Source organism: Stegostoma tigrinum, chromosome 4, assembly GCF_030684315.1.
Source record: "Stegostoma tigrinum isolate sSteTig4 chromosome 4, sSteTig4.hap1, whole genome shotgun sequence".
NCBI lineage: Eukaryota > Metazoa > Chordata > Chondrichthyes > Orectolobiformes > Stegostomatidae > Stegostoma > Stegostoma tigrinum.
Window position 1 is genome coordinate 27,798,757 of NC_081357.1, and position 25,038 is coordinate 27,823,794.

Below are 25,038 nucleotides of genomic sequence, written 5' to 3' on the forward strand. Positions count from 1 at the left end.
AATTACGTCTTTCCTGCAATACAGTGGCCTGAATCATACACAACATTCCAGCTGTGACTTAGTCAATGTCTCACATAGATCTGGAATTAAACCCCTGCTTTTTTTAAATTATATTCTTCATCCAATAAATGAGAGTTTTCTGTTTGCTTTCTTTACCACCTTAACCATCGGTCTTTCCACTTTCAAGAACCTGTGCACAATACTGGGGTGAGTAACTCCCCTCCTGACTCCTCAAAGCCTGTCCACCATCTACAAAGTCAGTTACTCCCCTTTAATACCCTTCCATCTATTGTGTATTCCCTTGCTTTGTTTGCCCTGTCCATATGCATTACCTCAATCTTTTATGAACAGAATTCTGCTCATCATTTTTCTGATTGCTGATGTCATTCTGGAGTCATCGCTATCTTCCCCATTATCAACTACATGACACAATTTCTGTGATCTGCAAATTTCCCAAATTTGCCTACCATGTTTATGTCTAAATCATGAATATATACAACAAACATCAAGGGACCTAATATTTAGCACCGTGGGATGCCCTGGTAACTGCTTTCCATTTGAAGAAAACATGTATCGACCATTATGCTTTGTTTTCTGTTCCACATTCATTGTTGTTCCAATCAAAAATCAAATCACATGATAAAAGAGTATACAATCACCCTCTGGTGTGCTGTGGTACTGGTGCACTAGATATTTTCTCATCCTCAATCACAGTACTGGAGAACTGCTGCTTTCTTAGCATTATCTCTGCCACTGGTGCTGATAAATTCTGCTTTCAAGATGAAGAATTGAAATGTTCCCCCTCAACTTGTTCATCTCATCCTCTGACATCAAATTCAAATCAGCATTGATAATTTGTTCTACATATAATTTTGCTGACTGAACAGTTAACGATTCTTCGATGAGTTGCATTGCTCATTCTTGTTGCCAGTTTTTGCTTCTACATGCAAACTCCACTGATTTCTGTCATCTGAAAGTGCTTCAGTGACAACAGGATGATTTCTATCCCACAAAGGGCCTACTCAATTTCCAATGGTGGGGCATCAACCACAGTCGAGTCTTAGTTACTTGAGGAGAATTTCTTCAGCCAGGTGGATCTGTGGAACTCATTGCTGCAGGAGGCTGTGGAGGCCAAGTCTTTGTGTGTTTAAGGCAGAGGTAGATAGGTTCTTTATAAGCAAGGGAGTCAAGGGTTATGGGGGGAAGGCAGGAGAATGGAGTTGATAAACATCAGCCATGTTTGAGTGGCACAGCAAATTCAATGGGCAAATGGCTGAATTCTGCTTTTATATCTTATGGTCTTAAGATCTAGTTTATTATATGATAGCAATCTGGTATAAATGACATTAGTTAGTTAGACATTGTTACTGAGAAGTTGACAATTGTTATTGAGAAGAGATAAATGATACATCTGCCCCCTTCCAGATCCAGAACTACTCTCATAAAGTCGATACCCAAGATTGTATAACATTGTTAAATTTGGGGGAATTTAATTCAATATCTATCAGTAATACAGGATACACAGTAAACTACATATTCAACATGTGTTGCAACATAACAATTGCAAAATAGTAGCACATCATTTGTAAGAATTAATAATAGCAACATTTGGAACAATAAAAATCATGCTGTTAACTGATGGAAGCACCCAGACACTCATTCTTTACTGAAGAGTTACAGTCCAATAGGTTTCTGAGATTTATTAGCATTAAAAAACAATATTTTTGTCAGGAAACAGGAAATGCCATTATGCCCTGACCCATTGTCAGAATTCAACCCAACAATTTTTACACTCAGTTTATCTCTTATTCCCTACTTGGCAAGAATAAATCACATTTAACATCAGTTATTGAGAAATTCCCAGAAAAATAGCAATTCCTAGAAACAATTTGATAATTCAGCACAAGATTAATAATCTTTTCAGCAAATGGGATTACACGAGAAAGGCAGCACAGATTTGTTAATGACTATTTCCAGTAAGAGATAATCTAACCATATTCCCTCGATGTTCAATGGCATTATTGTCGCTGAATCTCCCACTACCAACATCCTGGGGATTGTCATCGACAAAAAACTGAACTGGACCAAGCATATATACATAAACTGCGGCTACAAGAGCAGAGTAGAGGCCAGCAAATAACTCACCTCCTGACTCTCTAAAACCTGTTCAGCACCGACAAGGTAAACATTAGGAATGTGATGGAATACTACCACTTGCCTGAACAAGGGCAATTCCAATAACACTCAAGAAGCTCAATATTAATGAGGACTGAACAGTCCACTTAATTAGCACCCTGTCCATCAATTTAAATATTCACTTCCTCGACCATTGTCTCACAAGTGGCAACAATGTGTAACATATACAGCCATTTATATTATTTAGATTAATTCAAGCAAACAGGAAATGTACATGGGACTTAGTGCAGCAACAGCTGCAGAAACAACATGTATCAATGACTATAAGACGGCAATTGGAATAACAAATCTGGTTTTAAAATGTTCAAATGCCACAGTAAACTGGTGAAAAACTTACTCAAAATCCCTTAAAAAATTGCTGAAAGCCAATTTTAAGGTTGAGCATGGATGGAGTCATGATCAAGAAAATCACTTCATATAAGACATTTGTTTTACAGGACACATTACTTTAGAGGGACACCACCAGTAACAAATGGCAATGAATTATAATAAGAAAACACCTCCTAATACTGTCTAAAGATAACAAGGTGTAGAGCTGGATGAACACAGAAGGCCAAGCAGCATCAGAGGAGCAGTAAAGTTGACACTTCAGGTCTGGGCCCTTATTCAGAAAAATTTTCTGAAGATGGGTCCAGACCAAAACATCAGCCTTCCTGCTCGTCTGATGCTGCTCGGCCTGCTGAGTTCATCCAGCTCCACACCTTGTTATCTCAGATTCTCCAGCATCGGCAGTTCCTACTGTCTCCTAATTCTGGCTAACCTCTTCACAGAAATCTGCATCACTGTTCACTGAAAAATATATTAACAAGGTTAGACATTGTTTCACAGACTACAAGAGGTAGAAAATACCTGTTGATAAAAATAATTGTGGTTTTATCAACACAATGAAAATTAGGACTGATTTATGCTGGGTAACATTTCAATTGAAGGAACATGATTCAATCTAAAACTAAAATGGTTCTCACAGCTAACCAACCTGCATCAGTGATCCACTTTTGGAATGGAAGTTAAAAAACAAATGATCCCAAATGATCAGAGATAATGGGTACTGCAGATGCTGGAGAATCCAAGATAACAAAGTGTGTAGCTGGATGCACACAGCAGGCCAAGCAGCATCTTAGGAGCACAAAAGCTGACATTTCGGGCCTAGACCCTTCATCAGAGTCTAGGCCTGAAACGTCAACTTTTGTGCTCCTGAGATGCTACTTGGCCTGCTGTGTTCATCCAGCTACACACTTTGTGATCCCAAATGATCATGAGTACCAGTTAATTGTTTTGCAACAGCCTTGCTGTAATACCCTATTGCAGGGTACTAGTTTCCAAATACTTAACACTTCTATCTAAACTTCCTCTCTGATATTGTTCGAGGCGCCAATCCATTTATTTTAAACAATTACTTTTGCTGAAACACAAATTGTTCATTAAAGTTTTAAGCATGATATTCCACAGTATAACTAGAAATCCAACATGACTTAAGTTAATAAATTATGATGCTGTTTTGACACAAACAGCTTGACATAATTCTGAAAGAGGCTGTATTTAAAACTTGGTAAGCAAAGGAATAAGAACCAAAGTTCCAGGTCTAGTGTTCAATTAATACAACAACTAAAGTGAAAATAAACTTCTGGATGAACAAGGCCATACATCCAATGGAACCACCTATCCTCTACAAAACAAGAGAATGCCTCAGAAGGGACAGCTCTGAAAAGTTTCAGACTGTAATCAATCCACACATGCAACATATAATTAACACAGAACACACAAGGCAAGACAGAGCTTTTCTTTACCTTTCAAAACAGAAACATGTTGGCGGCCCTCAACATCCACAGGGTAGTTCTTAATTTCAATATCTTCCCCTTCCTTTAATTCCACTTTGTCATAGCCATACCAGCCAAGAAGTTCGTTCATGGTGTTTTCTGCAAAATTCTGACAGAAAATAATTAAATGTAGATGAAAGCATTCTGGTAGACAGATGCATTAACAGAATCTCTCTCCTGTTCTAATATAGCAGTTCACAAAACAGCATTGTCCACCTCCTACACGTGAAACTGGCAGCAAATCACATCTGAAAGGTTAAATGTGCTTGAACCTCCAGGTGACCATCTCATTATTTAGAAATAGGTTAGCTTGAAATGCAATTAGTTTCATTTTTAAAAAGGCTTTCATTCAAAATTCAGTCCGTTAGAGCATTAAGATTGCGAGTTGTATGTATCGGCACTGAGAGTGGAATGCCTAACTGTGTGATCAGCGAGAGCACAGCGGTGGAAGAGCTGAAAGGAATTTTATTTTGAATAAATTTCTTCTTGGTGTCAAGATATAATTGTCACCACACGGACTGGTAAATGAAAATATGACTTTTTAAAAAATAAGCATTAAAAACTCCTCGCAGAAAAGTGGACAACATTTATTTGTATCATATCCTTCGAAGTGGACTTATGTCATTTTTTCAAAGCCAATGTATGTTTATTTAGCAAAGGAAACGCTTAGAAACGCAGCATGCATATGTCAGTTTATAAATCTTAGTTTTCCAAAAGCTGGCCAGGAAGGAGAAGGGGAGTTATTGATGATACAAACTGAATGTGGAAACCAATTTGTACACAGGAAGGTTCCAAAAACAAATTGGGCAAATGTCCAGTTAACTTGCTTTTGAAGGTATTGGCTAACAAAGGTATGATGGTCAAGTCACAAAGTATTCCACTCAATCTTACAAAGACAGAAACAGGTCAAAAAACAAAAACAATTCGACAGTTTTAATTAGAAAAATTATAAATCATTTCCAGTTGTCAAACTAGCATTTAGCTGGAGCAATATTCCATTCAGTCCTTTGAACCTAGCTCCACCATTCAATGAGATCATGGTTAATCTGATAATCCTCAACTCCACATTCCTTCCTTTTCCCTTTCCTGGTTAAAACTCTGTCTATCTCAGCCTTGAACGTATTCAACAACACTAATGTTTACAACGCTCTGAGGCAAAGGATTCCATGCATTCAGTATCCTCTGAGAAAAGAAATTCCCCATGGAATTCCCTCCCTAAAGGCACTGTGGGTCAACCTGTAGAAAACTGACTGTGGTGGTTCAAGAAGACAGCTCACCATCACCTTCTTGAGGGCAACTAGGTGTAGGCAGTAAATTCTGGCCAGCCAGCGATGCCCAGGTTCCTTGAGTGAATAAAAAAGAAAACTGTCATGTTGGGTGCCCACTTACTCTGAGATTATGTCCTCTGAACTTAGTGTCTCGCACAATGGGACACAAATTCTTCACATCTAACCTGTCAAGTTCCATAAGAACCTTACATGTTTCAATAAGGTTGCCTATCATTCTTCTAAACTCTATTGAGTACAGGGCCAACTTACTCAACCTCTCCTTGTAAGAAAGTCCTTTCATACCTGGGATCGACCTAGTAAACCTTCTCTGGACTACTGACTTTGCCAGTATATCTTTCCTTAAATAAAGGGACCAAAATTGTTCACAATATTTAGGTGTGGGCTAACTAGTGTCTTGTATAATTTTATCATGACTTTCCTGTTTTTGTAATTCAGTCCCTTTGAACTAAAGGAAACATTTTAACTGTTTTCACTGGTACCTGTTGAACCTGGATGCTGGCTGTCTTGATTTATGCACAAAGACACCCAAATCTCTCTGTGCTGCAGGCTTTTGCAGTCTTTTTCTCATTTAAATCGTATTCAGCTCCTTTATTCTTTCTACCAAAATACATAATCTCACATTCCCCCACATTATATTCCATCTGCCAAGTTGTTATCCACTCACTTAACCTGTCTACGTCTCTCTGTAGACTCTTTGTGTTATCCTCATCACTTGCCTTCCCAACCATTTTTGTGTCATGACACTTGCTAGAGTACATTCAGTTCCCTCATCCAAGGCACTAAAATATACTGTAAATAAATATAGCTCCCAGCATCAATCCCCATGCACTCCACTAGTTACAGGCTGCTATCCTGAACATGTCCCTTATATCCCAACTCTGTTTTCTAATAGTTAGCCACTCCTCTATCCATGCTAATCGACTACCTTTAATACCATGGGCTTGTTAAGTCATGTTATGTGTGGATCTTATGAAACTCCTTTTGGAAATCCAAAAATATTGCATCCCTTACTTCCTCTTTATCATGCTTGTTACCTTCTAAAATAATTCTAAAAAAATTATCAGGCATGAATTCCCCCTTCATGAAGCCATGCTGATTCTACTCAATTATATTATGTGTTTGTAAATGCTCTGCTATTACATCATATATCACAGGCTCAAACATTTTCCCAGCATTAAGCTAACTGGCTGAGAGTTCCTCATTGAGTCTTTCCTGTCCTTTTTGAATAAGGATGTTACATTGGCAATATTCCAACACTCTGTAGCTTTTCCAGAATCTAAGAATTCCTTGAAGATTACCATCTTTATTTCTGCAGCTTTCCCTTAATATCTAATGATATATTCCATCAGGTCAGGGGGCTTCTTAGTTTTTTAGCCTCACAAGTTCCCTGAGTACTTGCATTTCTTGCTGAAGATATTGTATTTATTTCCTCATCCCCTTTTGCCTCAATTATTTGGTATTTTTGGACTGCTATTAGTTTTTTCTACCATGAAAATTGATGCAAGTATTTGATCAATTCCTCTGCTATTTCTTGGATCCAAGCTATTATTTTCTGAGTCTCATTTTCTATGGAGCTTATCGTCACTATAGGGTTATTCTTCCTTGCTACGTATATAAAAAGCTCTTGAAGTCCATTTCAATATTTCTTCAGGTCAATATGTAAAGAGACTGGGCAAGAGCTTGAGTCTAAGGCAAACATAGCTCAAAGGAAGCGCAGTCAGGGAGAGAGATAATGGGAACTGCAGATGCTGGAGAATCCAAGAAAATAAAATGTGAGGCTGGATGAACACAGCAGGCCAAGCAGCATCTCAGGAGCACAAAAGCTGACGTTTCGGGCCTAGACCCTTCATCTGATGAAGGGTCTAGGCCCAAAACGTCAGCTTTTGAGCTCCTGAGATGCTGCTTGGCCTGCTGTGTTCATCCAGCCTCACAATTTATTATCTTGCAGTCAGGGAGAGTCTGCTGAGCTCAGTGGAGCTAGAGGCTTGGACTGCATTTGCTTCAATGCAAGAAGTATAACAGGTAATATGGATGAACTTAGAGCCCTGATTAACACACATAATTATAATGTTGTTATCACTGAGACATGGTTGAAAGAGGGGCAGGATTGGCAGCTTAACGCTCATGGATATTGATGTTTTAGACGAGACAAAGGAGAAAGCAAAGAAGGTGGGAGAGTTGCATCAGTGATAATGGGAACTGCAGATGCTAGAGGAGAGTTGCATTACTCGTTAGGGAGCATATCACAGCAGTGTTGAGGGAGTACACCTTGGGGGGGGGGGGGGCATCTTGCAGCAAGGCATTATGAGGAAAGCCCAGGAACAGGAAGGGTGAAATCACACCGTTGGGATTGTATTATACACCGCCCTGCTGCCAGCAGGGGACGGAGGGAGAGATATGTAGTCAGATTCTGGAAAGATGTGAAAATAACAGAGTTGTTATGGTGAGTGATTTTAACTTTCTCCATAGTGACTAGGACTCACTTATAGTGCTAGCAGTTTGGATAGGGAACAATTTGTTAGTGTGTCCTGGGACTTTTTTTGAAACAGTGTGTGGATAGTCCAACAATGGAGGGGACCACACTGGACCTGGTACTGGGAAATGAGCCCGGCCAGGTAATCAGTTTCATTGGGGGAGCATTTTGGGAACAGTGACCATAATTCCATAAGTTATTGGATACTTACAGATAAAGACAAGAATGGACCTGAGATAAAGGTGTTAAATTGTGGGAAGGCCAAATATAACGGAATATAACATGAATTGAACAATGTGGCTTGGGAGCAGCTGTTTGAAGGTAAATTCACATCTGATGTGGGAGTCTTTTAAGGACCAGCTGGTTAGAGTGAAAGATAGGCATGTTCCTGTGAAAATGAAGGAAAAGATTGGCAGGATTCAAAAACCTTGGATGACAGGGCAAATTATTAGTTTAGTTTAAAAAAACGCAGCACACCTAAGATCTAGGCAACTAAAAACAAAGTTCTTGAAGAATATAGAGAAAGTAGGAAGAAGCTCAAACAGGAAGCTAGGAGGGTTAAAGGGACTATGAAATGTCCTTGGCCCACAGGGTTAAGGATAATCCCAAGTTATTTTATAAATATATTTGGAGCAAAAGAGTTGCTAGGAAAAATTAGGCCCATTCAAAGATAATGGACGGAGGTTATGTGTGGAGTGACAGGAAGTGGGTGAGATCATTAATGAGTAGGCAACCAAGAAAGGGTTATGAGGGTGTTGAGGTTAGGGAAAGGTGTGTGAATACTTTCGAGCAAGTCAACATAATGAAGGAGGGAGTGTTGAATGTTTTGAAATACATCAAGGTAGGCCTGTCCCCACAGCCAGGCGGGATCTATTTCAGGATACTGCAGATGGCAAAGGAGGAAATAGCTGGGGCCTTAACAAATATGTTTGCATGCTCTTTGGCCTCAGGCATAGTTCCAGAGGGCTGGAGAATGGCCGATGTTGTTCCTTTGTTTAAGAAGAGAAGCAAAGATAATCCAGTTAATTATAGGCCAGTGGGCCTGACATCAGTGGTGGGAAGCAATGGGAGATGATATTAAGAGACACGGTTTATCCACATGTGGAAGCAAATGGACTTGCTAGTGATAGCATGGGTTTGTGAGGGGAAGGTCTTGTCTCATCAACTTGGTTGAGTTTTATTAAGACAGAGGCTGAGGGCTGGCCTGATAGAGGTCTACAAAATTATGACAGGTGTAGGTAGGATGGATAGTCAGAGGCTTTTTTTCTCAGGGTAGAAAGGTCAACGACAAGGGAGCATAAGTCCATGGTGAGAGGGGGAAGGTTCAGCGGAGAAGTGTAGGGAAAATTTTTCACACAGTGTATGGTGAGTGCCTGGAACACACTGAAAATGATGATTCTTAATTAGTTTTAGAAAAAATAGCCTGACCAGGTAGGAGGTACGAATTCAGGGATAACTAACATTAGCCCATTCTCCCACTTTGCACCTAAGCTTTCCACCTCTCACCTTGAACCCATGCGCTCTTGTACTTGCTCTTTCGACCCCGGGGAAAAAATACCTTTGACTATCTATTATATCTGTGCATCCCATAATTTTGTAGACCTCCATCAGATTGCTCCTCAGAGTCCACATTCCCAGTGAAAACAATCCAAGGGGCAATAGAAGCATGTAAGTTAGCAATGTTTAAGGCATATCTTGATAGACCCAGGCAGAAACAGGACACCAGGCCATAGACCAACAGGGTGACTTGAAAACACAAGCTTTCGGAGCCTCATTTCTTCGTCGGGTGTTAGGGAGAAAGATAGTATCAGACACAGAATTTATAAGTAAAAGATCAAAGAGTCACATCACTAATAAGGCTGTATTAAACAAACCTAAGATGCTGTTAATCAGTTGGAAGGTTTTAATTGGCTAATATGTATATGTAAATCCCCAAATTCCTTTCAAGTCAATGTCCTGAGAGAACTAAAGGTGTTATTAGCGCAAGGAGAAGGTGACAATTTTTGTCAAACAATGCACGTTAGGTGTGGGGCCTTGTTTTTGTTTGGAATCAGATTGGTTTTATTTCTAAAGTAGGAATTTATAAAATGCCACATTGACTGACCATCTAAAAACTTTGAACAACATGGAATGTATATGCAAATAAAATTCACCCCATAGATTGACGTATGTGTGTGAGGGAGGGAGAGAGAGGAAGACAGGTTGTGTGTGTGTGAAGGAGAAACAGTGTGTGTGTTGTGGGGGGGGGGGGGGGGGCGCATGAGACAGTCTGTGTGAGAGGGGGATAGAGAGAGAGAGTGATAGAGAGATTGTGTGTGTGTCTGTGTGTGTATGTGTGAGAGAGAGTGAGAGAGAGAGAGGGAGGGAGGGAGTGTGTGAGAGTTTGTGTGAGAGAGAGAGTGTGTGTGAGAGAGAGAGAGAATCAGCACAGGCTTGGTGGGCTGAAGGGCCTGTTCCTGTGCTGTATTGTATTGTATTGTATATTTGTTAGTTTATCCTCAAAGTTTATTTTCTCCTTCTATTACGTTTGGGTCATCTTTGATTGACATTTAAACCTTTCCCAATCCACTAGGCTTGCCACTAAAACTGTTTCAGAGATAGTAGGGACTGCCGATGCTGGAGAATCTGAGATAACAAGGTGTAGCACTGGATGAACACAGCAGGCCAAGCAGCATCAGAGGAGCAGGAAAGCTGATGTTTCGGGCCTAGGCCCTTCTTCAGAAATGGGGGAGGGGAAGGGGGTTCTGAAATAAATAAGCAGACGGGGGAGGCAGAAGAAGATGGATAGAGGAGAAGATAGGTGGAGAGGAGACAGAGAGGTCAAACACACAGGGATGGAGCCAGTAAAGGTGAATGTAGGTTCATGATTCAAAATAAACATATATCCCAGTGAAAAAAAAGGACTGTCAGATAGGGAGAGACTAATTATAGTTAACCAAGAAAGTTTAAAGTAGCATCAATTTGAAAGAAAAAGAAAATATAAAATGGTAAGGTTGAGTGGTAACAAGGTGTAGAGCTGGATGAACGCAGCAGGCCAAGCAGCGTCAGAGGAGAAGGAAGGCGGGGGGTTAGTGAGGAGATAAGTCAGTCCAGGGAGGACAGGCAGGTCAAGGGGGCAGGATGAGGTTAGTAGGTAGGAGATGGGGGTGGGGCTTGAAGTGGGAGGAGGAGATAGGTGGGAGGAAGGACAGGTTGGAGAGGCAGAGACGAGCTGGGCTAGTTTTGGGATGCAGTTGGGGGAGAGAAGATTTTGAAGCTTGTGAAATCTACATTGATATCATAGGGCTGCAGGGTTCCCAAGCGGAATATGAGCTGCTGTTCCTGCAACCTTCGGGTGACATCGTTGTGGCACTGCAGGAGGCCCAGGATGGACATGTTGTCTGAGGAATGGGAGGGGGAGTTGAAATGGTTCGTAATTGGGAGGTGCAGTTGTTTATTGCAAACCGAGCGTAGGTGTTCTGCAAAGCGGTCCCCAAGCCTCCGCTTGGTTTCCCCAATGTAGAGAAGGCCACAACGGGAATGGTTTACCGATATCCATTTCATCCTACTAACCCCCTTGACCTGTCCATCCTCCCTGGACTGACCTATCTCCTCCCTAACTACCCACCTACACTCACCTTTACTGGCTTCATCCCTGCTTCTTTGACCTGTCTGTCTCCTCTCCAACTATCTTCTCCTCCATCCATCTTCTATCTGCCTCCCCCCCTCTCTGTATTTATTTCAGAACCTCCTTCCCCTCCCCCATTTCTGAAGAAGGGTCCAGGCCCAAAACGTCAGCCTTCCTTCTCCTCTGACGCTGCTTGGCCTGCTGCGTTCATCCAGCTCTACACCTTGTTACCACTCAACCTTACCATTTTATATTTTCTTTTTCTTTCAAATTGATGCTACTTTAAACTTTCTTGGTTAACTATAATTAGTCTCTCCCTATCTGACAGTCCTTTTTTTTCACTGGGATATATGTTTATTTTGAATCATGAACTATTTTCTTAAACACCTGTAATTGTTTATCAAGTGTATTTTCTGCTAAACTCCTTCCCTGTCTTTTCCAGCCAATGCTGCTGTTGCTCCTTTGTAATTACCTTTATTTAAGTTTCGCACTGTTGTTTCCAACCCTAGTTACTCGTCCTCAAACTGAATGCTAACTTCTCCCATGTTATAATCACTGTTTCCTAGGGGATCTTTTACTCTGAGCGCATTTATGAAAGCCACATCATTGCACATTATCAGACCCAAACAGCCTGATCATTGGTTGGGTCCACATCACATTGCTGGAAGAAACTATCAGTTCTTTCTCATAGCTACCTCTGCCAATTTGATTTTTCCAACTGACATGAAGATTAAAGTTACCTATAATTAACGTACTGTCTTTTTACACACCCTCGTATCCCCTCATTTATTCTTTGCTACAGTATAGCAACTGTTAGGGGGCCTATAGTCTACTTCCACCAGCAACTTCTCTCTGTCATATATTATCACTATATTCAATTCAAGATCCTTTCTTGCTGGAAGCAGACCGTCCAGTGGATTGAGACCACACCGATCCTCCTTAGAGCGTCCTACCCAGACCGACCCTACCCATGTGACCCTGCATTTCCCATGGCTAATCCAACTAGTCTGCACAAGTCAGGACACCATAGACAATTTAGCATGGCCAATCCAACTAATCTACACATCTTTGGATTGTGGGAGGAAAGTGAAGGGCCTGTAGAAAACCCACGCAGAAACAGGGAAATGTGCAAACGCCACAATGATGATTGCCTGAGGGTGAAATTGAACCCGGGTCCCTGGTGCTGTGAAGCAACAGTGCTAACCACTGAGCCACCGCGCCATGGAAGAGTCATTAATCTTGACCTTTTATAATTTGTTTACCCCATGGTCCTATTTGCTGCTGTTTTTCTGTGTTTGTACATTTTTGCCCTAACCTGTTCCACTTTGGGAATGATTAATCAGATTAATGGGATTTTGGAGTGGCAGAGACTGAACAGCTGGAAGGGCCTTTTTCTGTGCGGTAGATCTCTGAGACTTGATGACTGTAATGTCCTGCAATACTGCCATGTTCTTTTGCTATGTAATCCTACATTTCCCCTCTCCCAAACCCTCTCATAGTTTTAAATCCTCTGCACAGCCCTAGGTATTTCATTTGCCAGGACATGGTCCTAGCACAGTTCAACTGTAGCACTTGCTCCCAAATCTTGTGTGTTTATGTTTGCCCAAACATGTGAAATGCTAAATGCCAATAAACTCAAAAATCATTGAAAACATGAATTCCCATTCTTCCCAGACCCTAACCCTTTTGTTCCAGACCTCAGTCCCAACCTCAGTGTTCTTTCACAACATGCATCCTTGCTGCCAATCTCCTTGAGCTGGTCCCATATCATAGAGACACTTGAAATTGTATTGCAAGCACAATAAAATTATTCCTAGTGTGCATATGTGCCACAATCACTATATGAAGTGCTTCAAACTAACTAAACATGGTCAAACATTACATGAAAGCAAGTATCAATACTTTTGTGTAGTGAACATCTTCATCCACAATACAAGAACAAAATCTTTTCCTAGATTGTGTACAGGGAAAGAAAGTGTTGGCGCCTGACACAGTGGCTTGTTCACACTGTCTCCATGGAGTTCTGGCAGTGAATGTGGAAAGAAGCGAGACATCCATCTAAATGAACTTTTCCCAATAAATGTGCCCACATGAAAACAGTGTATCAAGTCACCAAGCAGCACTATTCTTTCAACAATACATCTTTAGACACCAGATTCTACAAAAGACGTGGGGATTTTTGATCATTTGTTTAACTCCATTCATATAGAAAATATACCAGATTAATACCAGATGGAAGTGCTAACGACAGCACTATAAATAGAAATATAACATACTACAAATATGTTTCCAGCGATAATCCAACTCACTTAAATCTGTGACTGTGGCAGCAGCATTTGCTGTGACAGATCATTTATCCAGTGCGATACAAAGCAAGGATGAAAACTCAATTAACCTAGTGCCATTGAGTTTATTTGGAGGTCTCTTAATTGCTGTTATGATAATCTACTCCACTACAGCAGCTGTCAAATATTTTTACTTCAAAATACACAGCTCAATTTTTTCTTAGCAAAGGAGGCAATTAGCCATGGAAAGTTTACATTCCTCTCTCCCCCTCTGCAGAAATATCCTTTCATTGGTCCCAATCCTAAAGGGGTATCTCAACTCAGGGCCTCACTTTGAGGAAACTGCAAAGGTGTTTTTTTTAAAATTAAGATTACAAAAGTACTAAACTATAAATAAATGTACTGTAAATATTGGGTTAAGAGACAAGGTGCAATATTTGTGATAAGTGCATTCTAGTGTTTGGAGATGAATATCTCATTCATTATTTTAACAAAGTTCTTCAGCTCTTAGTAAAGGAGCTGACAGAGGAATTACAGACACACTCACAACATCAGACCATCTGATTTCAGCTCTGTATAACATCACAACAATGAAATCAACATGGCATTTAATCATCTTAAACTTGTGGTTTTAAGATTAAATTTAATTAATCCTTGAAAAGATGAATTGTCAGATTAAAGGCATGTCTAGTTTCAAAAAAAAGCACAAGGAAAAGTCATTTTTAAAAATATTTAATGGAATGTGGAAATTCATACTTTGTGTGGCACGTACTGCTCACTCCTAATTGTCATCGTGAAGGTGGTGGAGAAACTCCTTTATGAACTGATGTTGTCAGTGTGACATGCCATTGGTAAATATACTGTTTTCTAAAGTATATTGGTTTCCTTGTAGAGGGGACAGGGTTGAGATGTGTAAAATCATGGGGGCATAGTTAGGGTTGGCATGAAGAAAATTTTCCCCTTAATGGAGAGATCAATAACCAGGAGCAGACATTCACAGTAAGGGATAGAAGGTTTGGAGGAATGTGAGGAAAACGCTTTTCACTTGGGGGTGGTGGGAGCCTGGAGAGGTAGAAACACTAAAATCATTCAAGCAGTATTTCGGTCTGCCCTTGTGGTGCTAAGGCGTAACTCAGCCAGTGCTGAGAAACAGGATTAGATCCGTTGTTTTTGACCAGTGTGACACAATGAGTCAAAGGGCCTTTTTCTGTGCTGTAGCTCTCAATGACTCTAACGTGCTGTCAGGGAGTTCCTTCAGTTTAGTGATAAAGGAGAATGATAAATACTTTCATGTTAGGACAGTAGGTTGAAGGGGAACTTGCAAAGGGCAGTGCTCAAATGCAACTGTTACCCTCATCCTTCTGGGTGGCAGAGGTCGTGAGCTTGAAAGATTCTTGAAGAAGCACTGGTGAGTAGCTGCAGTGCATCTTGCAGGTGATACACACTGTTGCCGCTGTGCCCCACTGATGGAGGGAGTGGATACCTGTGGAGTAGTGTTGGTCAAGCTGGCTGCTTTGTCCTGAACAGTGTCAAACTGCTCGACTGTTGTTGGGCCTGCACCTATCCAGGCAAGTGAGGAGTGTTCCATCACACTCCTGACTTGTGCCTTGCAGCTGGTAGACAGGAATGAGGAGGTGAGTTACATGTTGTATTCAATCTCTGAATTGCTCTTGTAATCACAGTATTTATGTACTTGGCTTAGGTTAGTGGCTGGTCAATGGTTGCATCCAGATTTATGACAGTGGGGAATTCAGCAATGCTTATAATTCTGAAGGTCAATGAAAGCTGAGTAACACATTCTTGTAGGATTTGATAATTGCCTGTCACTTGTGTGAAGTTGCAGTTCATTGCTACTCATCAGTCCACAGCTGAATTTTGTCCAGGTCTTACTGCATCTGGCCTGGACTGCTTGCATCTAAGGAGTTAGGAATAATACAGATAGCTGTGCCATCATCGGCAACCACCCCTACTTGCGACCATATGATGGAAGGATGGTCATTAATAAAAACAGCTAAAGATGTTTGGGCCAAGGGCAATGCCCTCTGATAACAATGTCTTGCAGCTGAGATGGAAATAACCATAAGAAGTGGGAGCAGGAAGGGCCCAGTCAAGCTTGTCCCAGGCCATTCGATTATAGGTTATCTTTGGCTTCGACTCCACTTTATACATATTCTCCCCTAACCCTCGCTTATCCCCCTGTTCCCTGAGATCCCAAAAATCTGTGCAACACAGCCTTAAATCATGCTGTGAAAGAGTGTCCACAAGCCTCTAGGGTAGAGACTTCTTGTACAGTGTATTTCATTGTTTGAAAACATTTCGCTCTTCTATGTTGTAAATGGACAGTCTCATATCCTGAGACTGTGCCTTTGTATCATGGATTCCGCGGCCAGGAGGCACATCATCTAAGCATCTGCTCCTTCAGAATCCTGTATACTTTAAAGCAATGCTTCTCATTCTTCTAAACACCAGAGAATATAGATTCAATTTATTCAGTCTGTTATTATAGAACAGCACTTTCACTCTGGGGAATATCTGGGGAATGTTTGCTTGGAGTAATAAGTGATAATTAACTGTCTCCAATATAAATATATTTAGTTGAATGAATTATTCCAATCCACCTTTTCAGACATATTGTGACACACCTCTGGGACAAGTGGGGTCTGAAGCAAGACCTTCTGGTTCAGTGGTAAGGACATTATCCTGAACCACAACACCCTCTAAACTGTGATATCCAGGAATCAAACCCAAGTCAACAGTTGGGAAGGCAGTTCCGCTCACCATGATGCCACCATCACTAGTTACACTCCAATGCATGTACATGCTTCTTTAAATTTGGCGATCCCCAAAACTGCCCACAACATTCCAAATATTGTTTCACTAATCCCGCACAATTGTCACACAGCTTCTTTATTTTTACGCTCCAACCTCCTTGCAGCACACTAACTTCGTGTTCCTTGTGTGAGCACATGCAGGTTTCTCTGAGCATCAACACTTACATGCTTTTTAAATTATCTTGCACTTTTCTATTCTTACATTCAAAGTGAACAATGTCACACCTCTCCATGTTACATGCCATCTGCCATCTTGTTGCCCACTCCATTACTCTGGCTCCATATCTTTTCATCCTTGTTGTAGTGTTTTCACAGCGTATTTCCCACTTAGCTTTATATCAAGAAACTTAAGATGCATTCCCCTTCATCGTGATTTCAAAAAGCAAAGTCCCCAGCATTAATCTGAGGTACCGCACTAGCTACAGCCTGCCAATATGAAAATACACCATTTACTCCTTATCTTAACTTCCTGTCTGTTAACCAATCCTCCATTCATGCTAAATTATTCTCGCTGAACAACCAGAACCATCTTCCTTTGTGCTTTGTATGACTCTAATCAATGGAGAGTTGTTCCCTAATTCCAATTAACTCCAGTTTTGCTATGTTTCCTTGACTCAGTCAAATGAGACCTGATGTCAAGGGCAGTCATTTTCACCTCACGTCTGCAGTTCAGCTCCTTTATTTATATTCCCACAGTCCAAAGGTGTGCAAGTTAGGTAGACTGGCCTTGAGGAATGCAGGGTTACAGGGATAGAGTGGGGGTGGGTGGACCTGAGTGGGATGCTCTTCAGAGGGTCATTGGGACTAAATGGGCTGAATGGCTTGCTTCCACACTGTAGGGATTCTATGATTCTATTCTATGTTTCACACCATGGCTGTAAACAAGTCTGAATTGAATGGTTCTCATTGAACACCAACTGAGAATTGGCAACCATGCTCTATAACTGTTGAATATTGCATTGTCAATGAAACATTGCATTGCTTTGTTGATGAGCAACAGTAATTGACCAAAGTTGATCTGTCCTGATTTTTGAATACAGGACATACCTTGGAAATTTTCCACTTTTTTGGGTAGAGGCTAGTGTTGGCTTGGGGCACGGGTAAATGTGGAGGATAAGTATTTAGCGCGACAGCCAGGATATTGCCAGGGTCTGTAGCCTTCGCAGTTCAGCAGTTCCTTAACGTCGCATGGAGTAAATGAAATTGGCTGAAGGCTCACAGCTGTGATGGTGGGGCCCTCAGGGATGGCAAGATGGATCATCCACTCTCAGCCTCTAAAATGAAGACAGATGTGAGTGCTTCAGGCTTTCACTTTGCACTTATGTTGGGCTCCATCATCATTGTGATTATACATGCAGTCTTTTCTATCTATTTGTTGCTTAATTGTCCATGACCATTTGACACTAGATATGGCAGCACTGCAGAGCTTTGATCTGATCAGTTCATTGCGGGATTTGCTTTGCTCTTTCTATCACTTGCTGTTTCTGCAGTAAAGCAAGCATGTCATCCTTCGTTTGCTATAGATTCTGCAGTTTGCAACTTACTTTTGTTTCTCTTCATTACCCCTCAGAGTTAATGCCTCAGCTTGATAGTAATGGCCCCAAAGGCTCGTGTCCTTCCAGAAACCAGCTCTGCAAGCATTCAGGCAAAACTCCTGCAAAGTCAATTGTGATGGAACATTCACTTCCAGAAGATCTAAAAGCATCTCCAGATCCAGTTTTCTCAAATCCCAAATGGCCATTGCTCCAGGGCAGCACAAATAGAATATTACAAACTCAATCTGAAGCTCTCCTTAAAGTGCAACAGCATTGATATTAATGCCTAAGAGGAGCCCAGTCTAGCGACAACTTGTCTATCAATCAATATCCTGCTGTGCATCTAAATACCTTATTGATGGTGCAGCATGGCATCAGTGAAGGAAAGAAAAGGAAGCAAATCCTACACTCTAGATCCCTTTGCCCCATAGGACCTCCTGCCCCAGGTGCCCAAAGATCTGCAGGTCAAGAACTAGCCTTTCAGTCAAATGAGAATGCATGGCAAAGACCCCTGTCAAGAGTCGAATTGTGGGCCAACTCATGCTGACAGAGTGCAGCTGTACCAGTCCACGAGGTTTCAGACTGTGGTCATTAAAAATGATTCTGCTGCTGCTGATGGCTCACAGCACCTCATCGGTACCCAGTTTTAAGCTGTTTGATCTAAACTGAAACTATCCATTTAACGAGGTCCAAATGACATAAATACAAGAAAGAGTCAGTGTAAAGACAGACCTCATTTCTTCGAGGATTGTCCAGTAGTTTCTCCAGCCATTAGTTTCAAGAATGAGATGAACCAGTAACCAATGGATCGATGGGGACAATATCAAGTACATAGGCTCTTTCACGTGTTAGTTCCTTTACCTCCTGCCACATGACCAATTTTGCAGATATGTCCTTCAGGACTTGGCCAGCTTGGTCAGTTGTAGTACTACTCAATGACACCTGGGGAAGGACTTTGAAGCTCCCCAACCGGAGTACCCCCACAGCCCTCAGTGCAGCCTCCAAATGGCCATGCAATATATTGCAAGATCTCAGCATTTTATTATACTGCCCTCTCTGCTGCCATCTATGGGTAGGTTTAAGTCAAGCCCGTTCAATAATGGCTACCTGCAGCACTGCGTAAATTAGTGAAGATACAGCAATAGTTGGTAATCTGCAGGTTTCAATATAGTGGAAACCTGAGGTGACAAACTCCATAACTTTCCATCCAGCACTGGGAATATTTCACGTACTCTTCCTACTAAGGCAGAGCACCAGGCTACAGCTTAAATCTGTCAAAACAACTCACTTTATTCCACATCAAGCATCAATGACTTAACTGATGTACATAGCTAACAATACCCTCCAGCCCTTTTTGCATCTTTTTAAAGATGATTTAAAATGCTCATTATTTACCTCAAGTTTTTTTTGGTCCTTCCAAAATCATTTGATTATTTTCAAGTGGTAAACATTTGGGTTCATTTTTGTCTTTTTTCTTAGCAATGTTTCTTTCTATCTGGCTTCAGGAAATAGAAAATAAAACCCGATAATGAGAGGTTGAAATTTGCTGCTTGCACAATATTTGCTCCATAGAATTGCCTTCTATTACCAGACAGCAATGTAAAAGTGGGGATCAAAAAGTGGGATATTCTTAGTTATTGGTGAAAATTTAAAAATAATGTAAATAACTTCAGAGCCAGATGTCTCCATTTTATGAGGTACAGATTTGCCTTTTTGAATGACAGACTCTTTGGGGCTGGGATGAGGAGGAGATTTTGACCACCAAGAATTGGCAATTTTGAGTCAAATGGCATGTTGAAGCATTAAAAATCTGAATCTCAAACCTAACCCACCCAGTTTAGGTTCTAATAGATCTGGCATAAGTGCAGGCAAACTCCACCTTGAACAAATTTAATGACTCTGCTGTCACTGATTTCTGGGAAAGATAATTCCACAGAATAATGTCCCTTGGATTATAAAAAAAACTCACTGCTTTCAAATCTTAAAATTGAAACTCCTTATGCCTAAACGGTATCCTCTAGACTCCTCTGAGCATGAACCATCCACAGGTGTACATCCTTACAACTTTCCTCAGGGTCACATCTCATTTTTCTAAGCCCCAAGGAGTAAAGTCCAAACCTATTCAACATTTCTTCATAAAATAAAGTCTATATCCTAGGAATGACTCAGGAAAACCTTCTCTGAACTTCTTCAAACAAAATTACACCTTTGTTCAAATAAGGAGAACAAACTATACAATGTATTTGAAATAAGGTCTCACCAAAGCTCTGTAGAACTGTACAATTTTCCTACTCTAGTATTCCATTCCTCTTGCTATAAATGCTTGAAATATATTTGATTTGATATATTATTGTCGCATGTACCTACATACAGTGAAAAGCTCTGTTTAGTGTGCAGTACATGCAGATCATACCATACAAAGTGCACAGGGGTAAGAGAACAGAACACAATAGAGAGAGATCAATATTAAATTTAAAATTTGAGATGTCAATTCAGAAGTGTAATAACAGTGGGAATGAAGATGTTCTTGAAACTGTTGGTATGTGTGTTTAAACATTTGGATTGTTCTCCCAAAGGAAGAGGTTGGAAAACAGTATAACTGGGGTGGACCTGGTCTTTGATTATGTTGGCTGCCTTCCTGAGGCAGCAAGAAGTGTAGGTGGATTCACTGGATGGAAGGTTGGCCTGCGTGATGGGCTGGGCTGTGTTCACAACACTGTAGTTTCTGACAGTGCTGGGAACATCAGTTGCCATACCAAGCCATGTGGTGTCTGGATAGAATGCTTTCTATGATGCATTTATAAAAACTGATGAGAGTCTTTACAGCCACGCTGAATTTCCTTAGCCTCCTGAGGAAGTAGAGACATTGTTGTGCTTTCTTGACAGTTACATCAATGTGGGTAGACCAGGACAGATTGCTGATGATCATCACTCCCAGGAACTTGATGCTCTCAACCACCTCTATCTCAGCACCACTGATGCATACAGGGCCGTTGTTTCCACGCCACTTAATTTTGCTGACAATGAGGGAGCGATTGTTATCTTTACATCATGCCACTAAGCACTCGATTTAAATATTGGAAATTAGGAAGAAGACTTGGTAAGCCAGTCTCTTTGATTCTATTTTATTAAAGGAATTCTGCACAAGTTTTTTTTTAATGAGACAACACAGCAGGTCAGGCAGCATCAGAGGAGCAGGCATGTCGATGTTTCCGGCAGGACTCTTCTTTAGAACTGCGGAGGGGAAAGGGAGCTGGGAAATAAATAGAGAGGAGGGGTGAGTTCCAGAGGAAGAAGGTCAGCTTCTTCAAATTGGGCATCCTTGGGAGAGGCTTCACAGTGGAGTTAATATCTTTGAGTTTTTTTTTTAAATGAGTCATCTGTGTAGCCCTCAAGATCATGAGGAATAAGACAGCAAGAATAAATCCATCTCCATTCATCCATCTAAAAGTCTCTGTGCCCCTCCCCACTCATTTCTTCTCTCCTCCAATGTTCTGGCTATTTGTTGATCAGATATCACACTGTGTGCATGAACTGATGTTTGTATTTCCATTCCAAGTGCAGACTTTCAGAAAAAACTTCCTAATGTCAGTTGTCTTCTTGCTATTAACTAAGGTAATCTTCTGTTCACAGTGAGGTTTGTTTCTCTGTGACACAGCCCTGGTTATGGATCAGTTATGAGTTGGTCTGGGTAAAGGGTCTACATGCAAACCCTAAACTAGCATTGTGATTCTATTTTATTTATATTTTTTAAATTCACTCGCAAGATGCGGACATCTCTGGCTAGGCCAGCACTTACTGCCCCTTGCTAATTGCCCAGAGGGCAGTTAAGAGTGAGACACATTGTTGTTGGTCTGGAGTCATGTGGAAGCCAGACCAGGTAAGGACAGCTTTCCACCCCTAAAGGACATGAACAAACTGGAAGCTTTATTCCAACCATCAACAATGGTCATCATTAGACCCTTAATCCCAGATTCCTTGATAGTGGAACTCAAATTCCACAATCTGCCACAGCAGGATTTGAACACCTCCAGAGAATATTAGCTGTTTTTTGTGGATTAGTAGCCTAGCAATAATGTCACTAGGCATTTGCCTCCCAGCTTTTATAAGTGCATTTTGTTGTAAGTTCTCTTCAATGGTCAGGGTTTATTTTATAAATAAAGAGGAAGGCAGGTTTGGTCATGTAATTGCCTCTGGCAAAAATCTAAATTTCATGCAAGTCTGACAGCACATCTTTGATCCTAATTGGTGTGGGAAAAGAAATTCAGAGCTCTTTGGGTGACAGGAGATAAAGATAACCATGAAAAAAAAGTGTGTTTATGACAGATACCGCATATATAATCCAATCAAGAACCAGACCACATATAGAAGGTTCAGAACAAATAAGGAAAACAATGAAGGCATATAAAAAGACACCAGCAGTGAACTCAAATGAAAATGCAAAAGACTTCCGTAAACATCTAAATAGTAAAGGGTCAAAAATAAAATTGGGGTCAATTTGGGAGGGAATAGAGGTTTATACATGGAGGTTGGAGGGGTGGGGAACACGGCTGAGCTATTAAATGACTATTTTGCATCAGGCGTTGCCCAGCAAGATGCAACGTAATTCATGGTGGCTCTGTGGTTAACACTGCTGTCTTACAGTCTCCGGGACCCAGGTTCAATTATACTCTTGGGCAACAGCCTGTGTGGAGTTTGCACATTCATGGGTTTGCTCCGGGTGCTCTGGTTTCCTCCTACAGTCCAAAGATATGAAGGTTAGGTGGATTGGCCATGCTAAATTGACCGTAGTGTTTGGGCGTGTTAGCTAAGGGAAATGCAGGGATAGGGGAATGGATCTGGGTGGGATGCTCTTTAGAGGATTGGTATGGACTTGTTTGACTGAATGGCCTGTTTCCACACTGTAGAGATTCTATGGCAAAATAGAAGGTAGATTTAGACACTTGAAATTGATAAGGAAGTGAGACTGGATAGGGCACCTGTACTTAAAGTGGATAAGGCACCAGGAACAGCTGAGATAATTCTGAGGATATCGGGGGACGCGAGTGGCAGTTGTGGAGACACCTATCATGATTTTGCAGTCCTGTACAGACTCAAGAATAGTAATAGAAAAAACTAAGTGCTGCACTTCAATCAAAATATTTAAGACCAAGCCTAGCAACCACAGGCCAGTCAGCTTAATCTCAAGACATGAGGAAGGTTCTAGAAGTGATGGTTCAGGACAAAATGACCCTGTATGTCACTTGGGGCAGATATGAGGTAATTATAGAAAGTCAGCACAGATTTGTTAAGAGCAACTCGTATTCAATCAACTTACAGAAGTTTTGGAGTGGATTGATGTGGTATGTAGACTTCTAAAAGGCTTTTGATAAAGTGCCCAGACAATAGACAGGTCAGCAAAGTTACAATTCATAGAATAGAAAGGACAGTAAAGTCTCTGGTAACAGAGTGATAGTGTCCCTACCTCTGAGCCAGGACTCTTGGGTGATGTCCCTCCTGCTCCAGAAGCTTGTAATAACATTTCTGAACAGGTTGATAAGAAAGTACCAAAAAGGTACAGTAGTGACTTGGATGCAAGACTGTCTGGTGACAGATAACAGAGGGTAGTGGTAATTGGCCATTTTGGATGTCGGTTTACAGTGGAATTCCCCAGTGATTGGTGTTAGAATCCATCTTCTTGATATATTAATGACATAACTACTGGTGTGCAGGTTGCAATTTTAAAATGAGCAGATGGTATGAAACACAGGGATATTGTGAACAATGAAGAAGTTTGTGTAGAGCTTCAAATGGATACAGGCTGGTGAAAAAGGTGAAAAAGTGGCAAATTTAATGGAGAGATGTGTAAAGTGATTCATATTGGTAGGAAGAATATAGACTAACTAGAACAGGAGCAGAAGGATCTGGTATTATAGGTCACTGAAGGGTAGGACAGGTTAAGGGATCAGGTAACAAAGCATACATCATCACAAGCTTTATGAATAGGGGCACAGAGAATAAAAATAAGGAGGTTCTGATCAAACTCTATAGAATACAGGTTCAACCTCAAATGGAGCATTATATTCAGTTCTGGGCACCACACTTTACGAAGGATATGAAGGCAATAGAGTGCAGAAGATATACATGAATGTGGGCCCAGGGTGAGGAACTTCATTATGTGACTAGACTGGAGAGTTTGGTTCTGTTTTCCTGGAGAAGGTTCAGAAGAGATTTAATGGAAGTATTTTCAAATCATGAGACATCCAGAAAGGGTATATAAGAAAAACTACTCCCAATGAATCAAGAATCAAGAGGCCCAGACCATGAAGCTTTGGTTAAAGAAGCAATGGTGTTGAGGAAAACCTCCTCTATGTAGGAAATGGTCGATATCTGGAATGCACTCTCTGAGTGTATGACAGAAGTTGCTTCAATGAAAGCCTTAACTACGGCATTTGCAGGACAACAGGGAGAGGATCAGGAAGTGGCAGCAAATGAATTGTTCTTTCAGTGTTAGCACAGAAATGATGGGCTGAATGGCCTTCTTCTGTGCTGCAACTATTCTATGACTCTGATGCATTTAGACATCATACGCGGATTGAATTATGAAACACCCAGCCTTAGTGTTTCTCTTACTGTATAATCAACAGTACCATTTACTTACATTGACTTCACTATGTTATTTTATCCCAAACCAAAGTCACCAATAAACAAATCTGCGACAAGCTAAAATTGTGTCAGCTGTGGCTCAGTAGGTAGTACGCTCATCTCCTAGTTTGTCAGTTGCAGTTCCAAGCTGCCCTGCACAGTTTGAGCACAAAATCCAAGACTGATGCTCAGCGAGTGCTGCACTATCAAAGCTGCCTTTCAAGGTGAGGCATTAAATCGAGGCCCTATCTACCTGCTCAGGTGGAAGTGAAAGACCCTCTGGCACTATTTCAGAGAAGGCATCATGGTCAGCACCAACAGAAAATAGATTGTCTGGTTATCTATTTGTTGTTTGTGGGAGATCATTCTCCTCAATTACAG

General features: G+C 41.0%; 1 protein-coding gene across 10 annotated transcripts in view; it reads right to left on the minus strand.

Annotated features, from left to right (window-relative positions):
* sobpa (sine oculis binding protein homolog (Drosophila) a) overlaps nt 1-25,038 on the minus strand; it is a 338,847-nt gene that overhangs the window by 249,607 nt on the left and 64,202 nt on the right. For 9 of the 10 annotated variants that reach the window (XM_059645243.1, XM_059645246.1, XM_059645244.1 and 6 more), the window contains exon 2: nt 3,984-4,122. In XM_059645243.1, the coding sequence (XP_059501226.1) occupies nt 3,984-4,104 (121 nt within the window). In that variant the 5' untranslated portion in view covers nt 4,105-4,122. Of the gene's footprint in view, nt 1-3,983; nt 4,123-25,038 lie in introns of those variants that run through there. The other variant, XM_059645247.1, reaches the window with a different exon arrangement.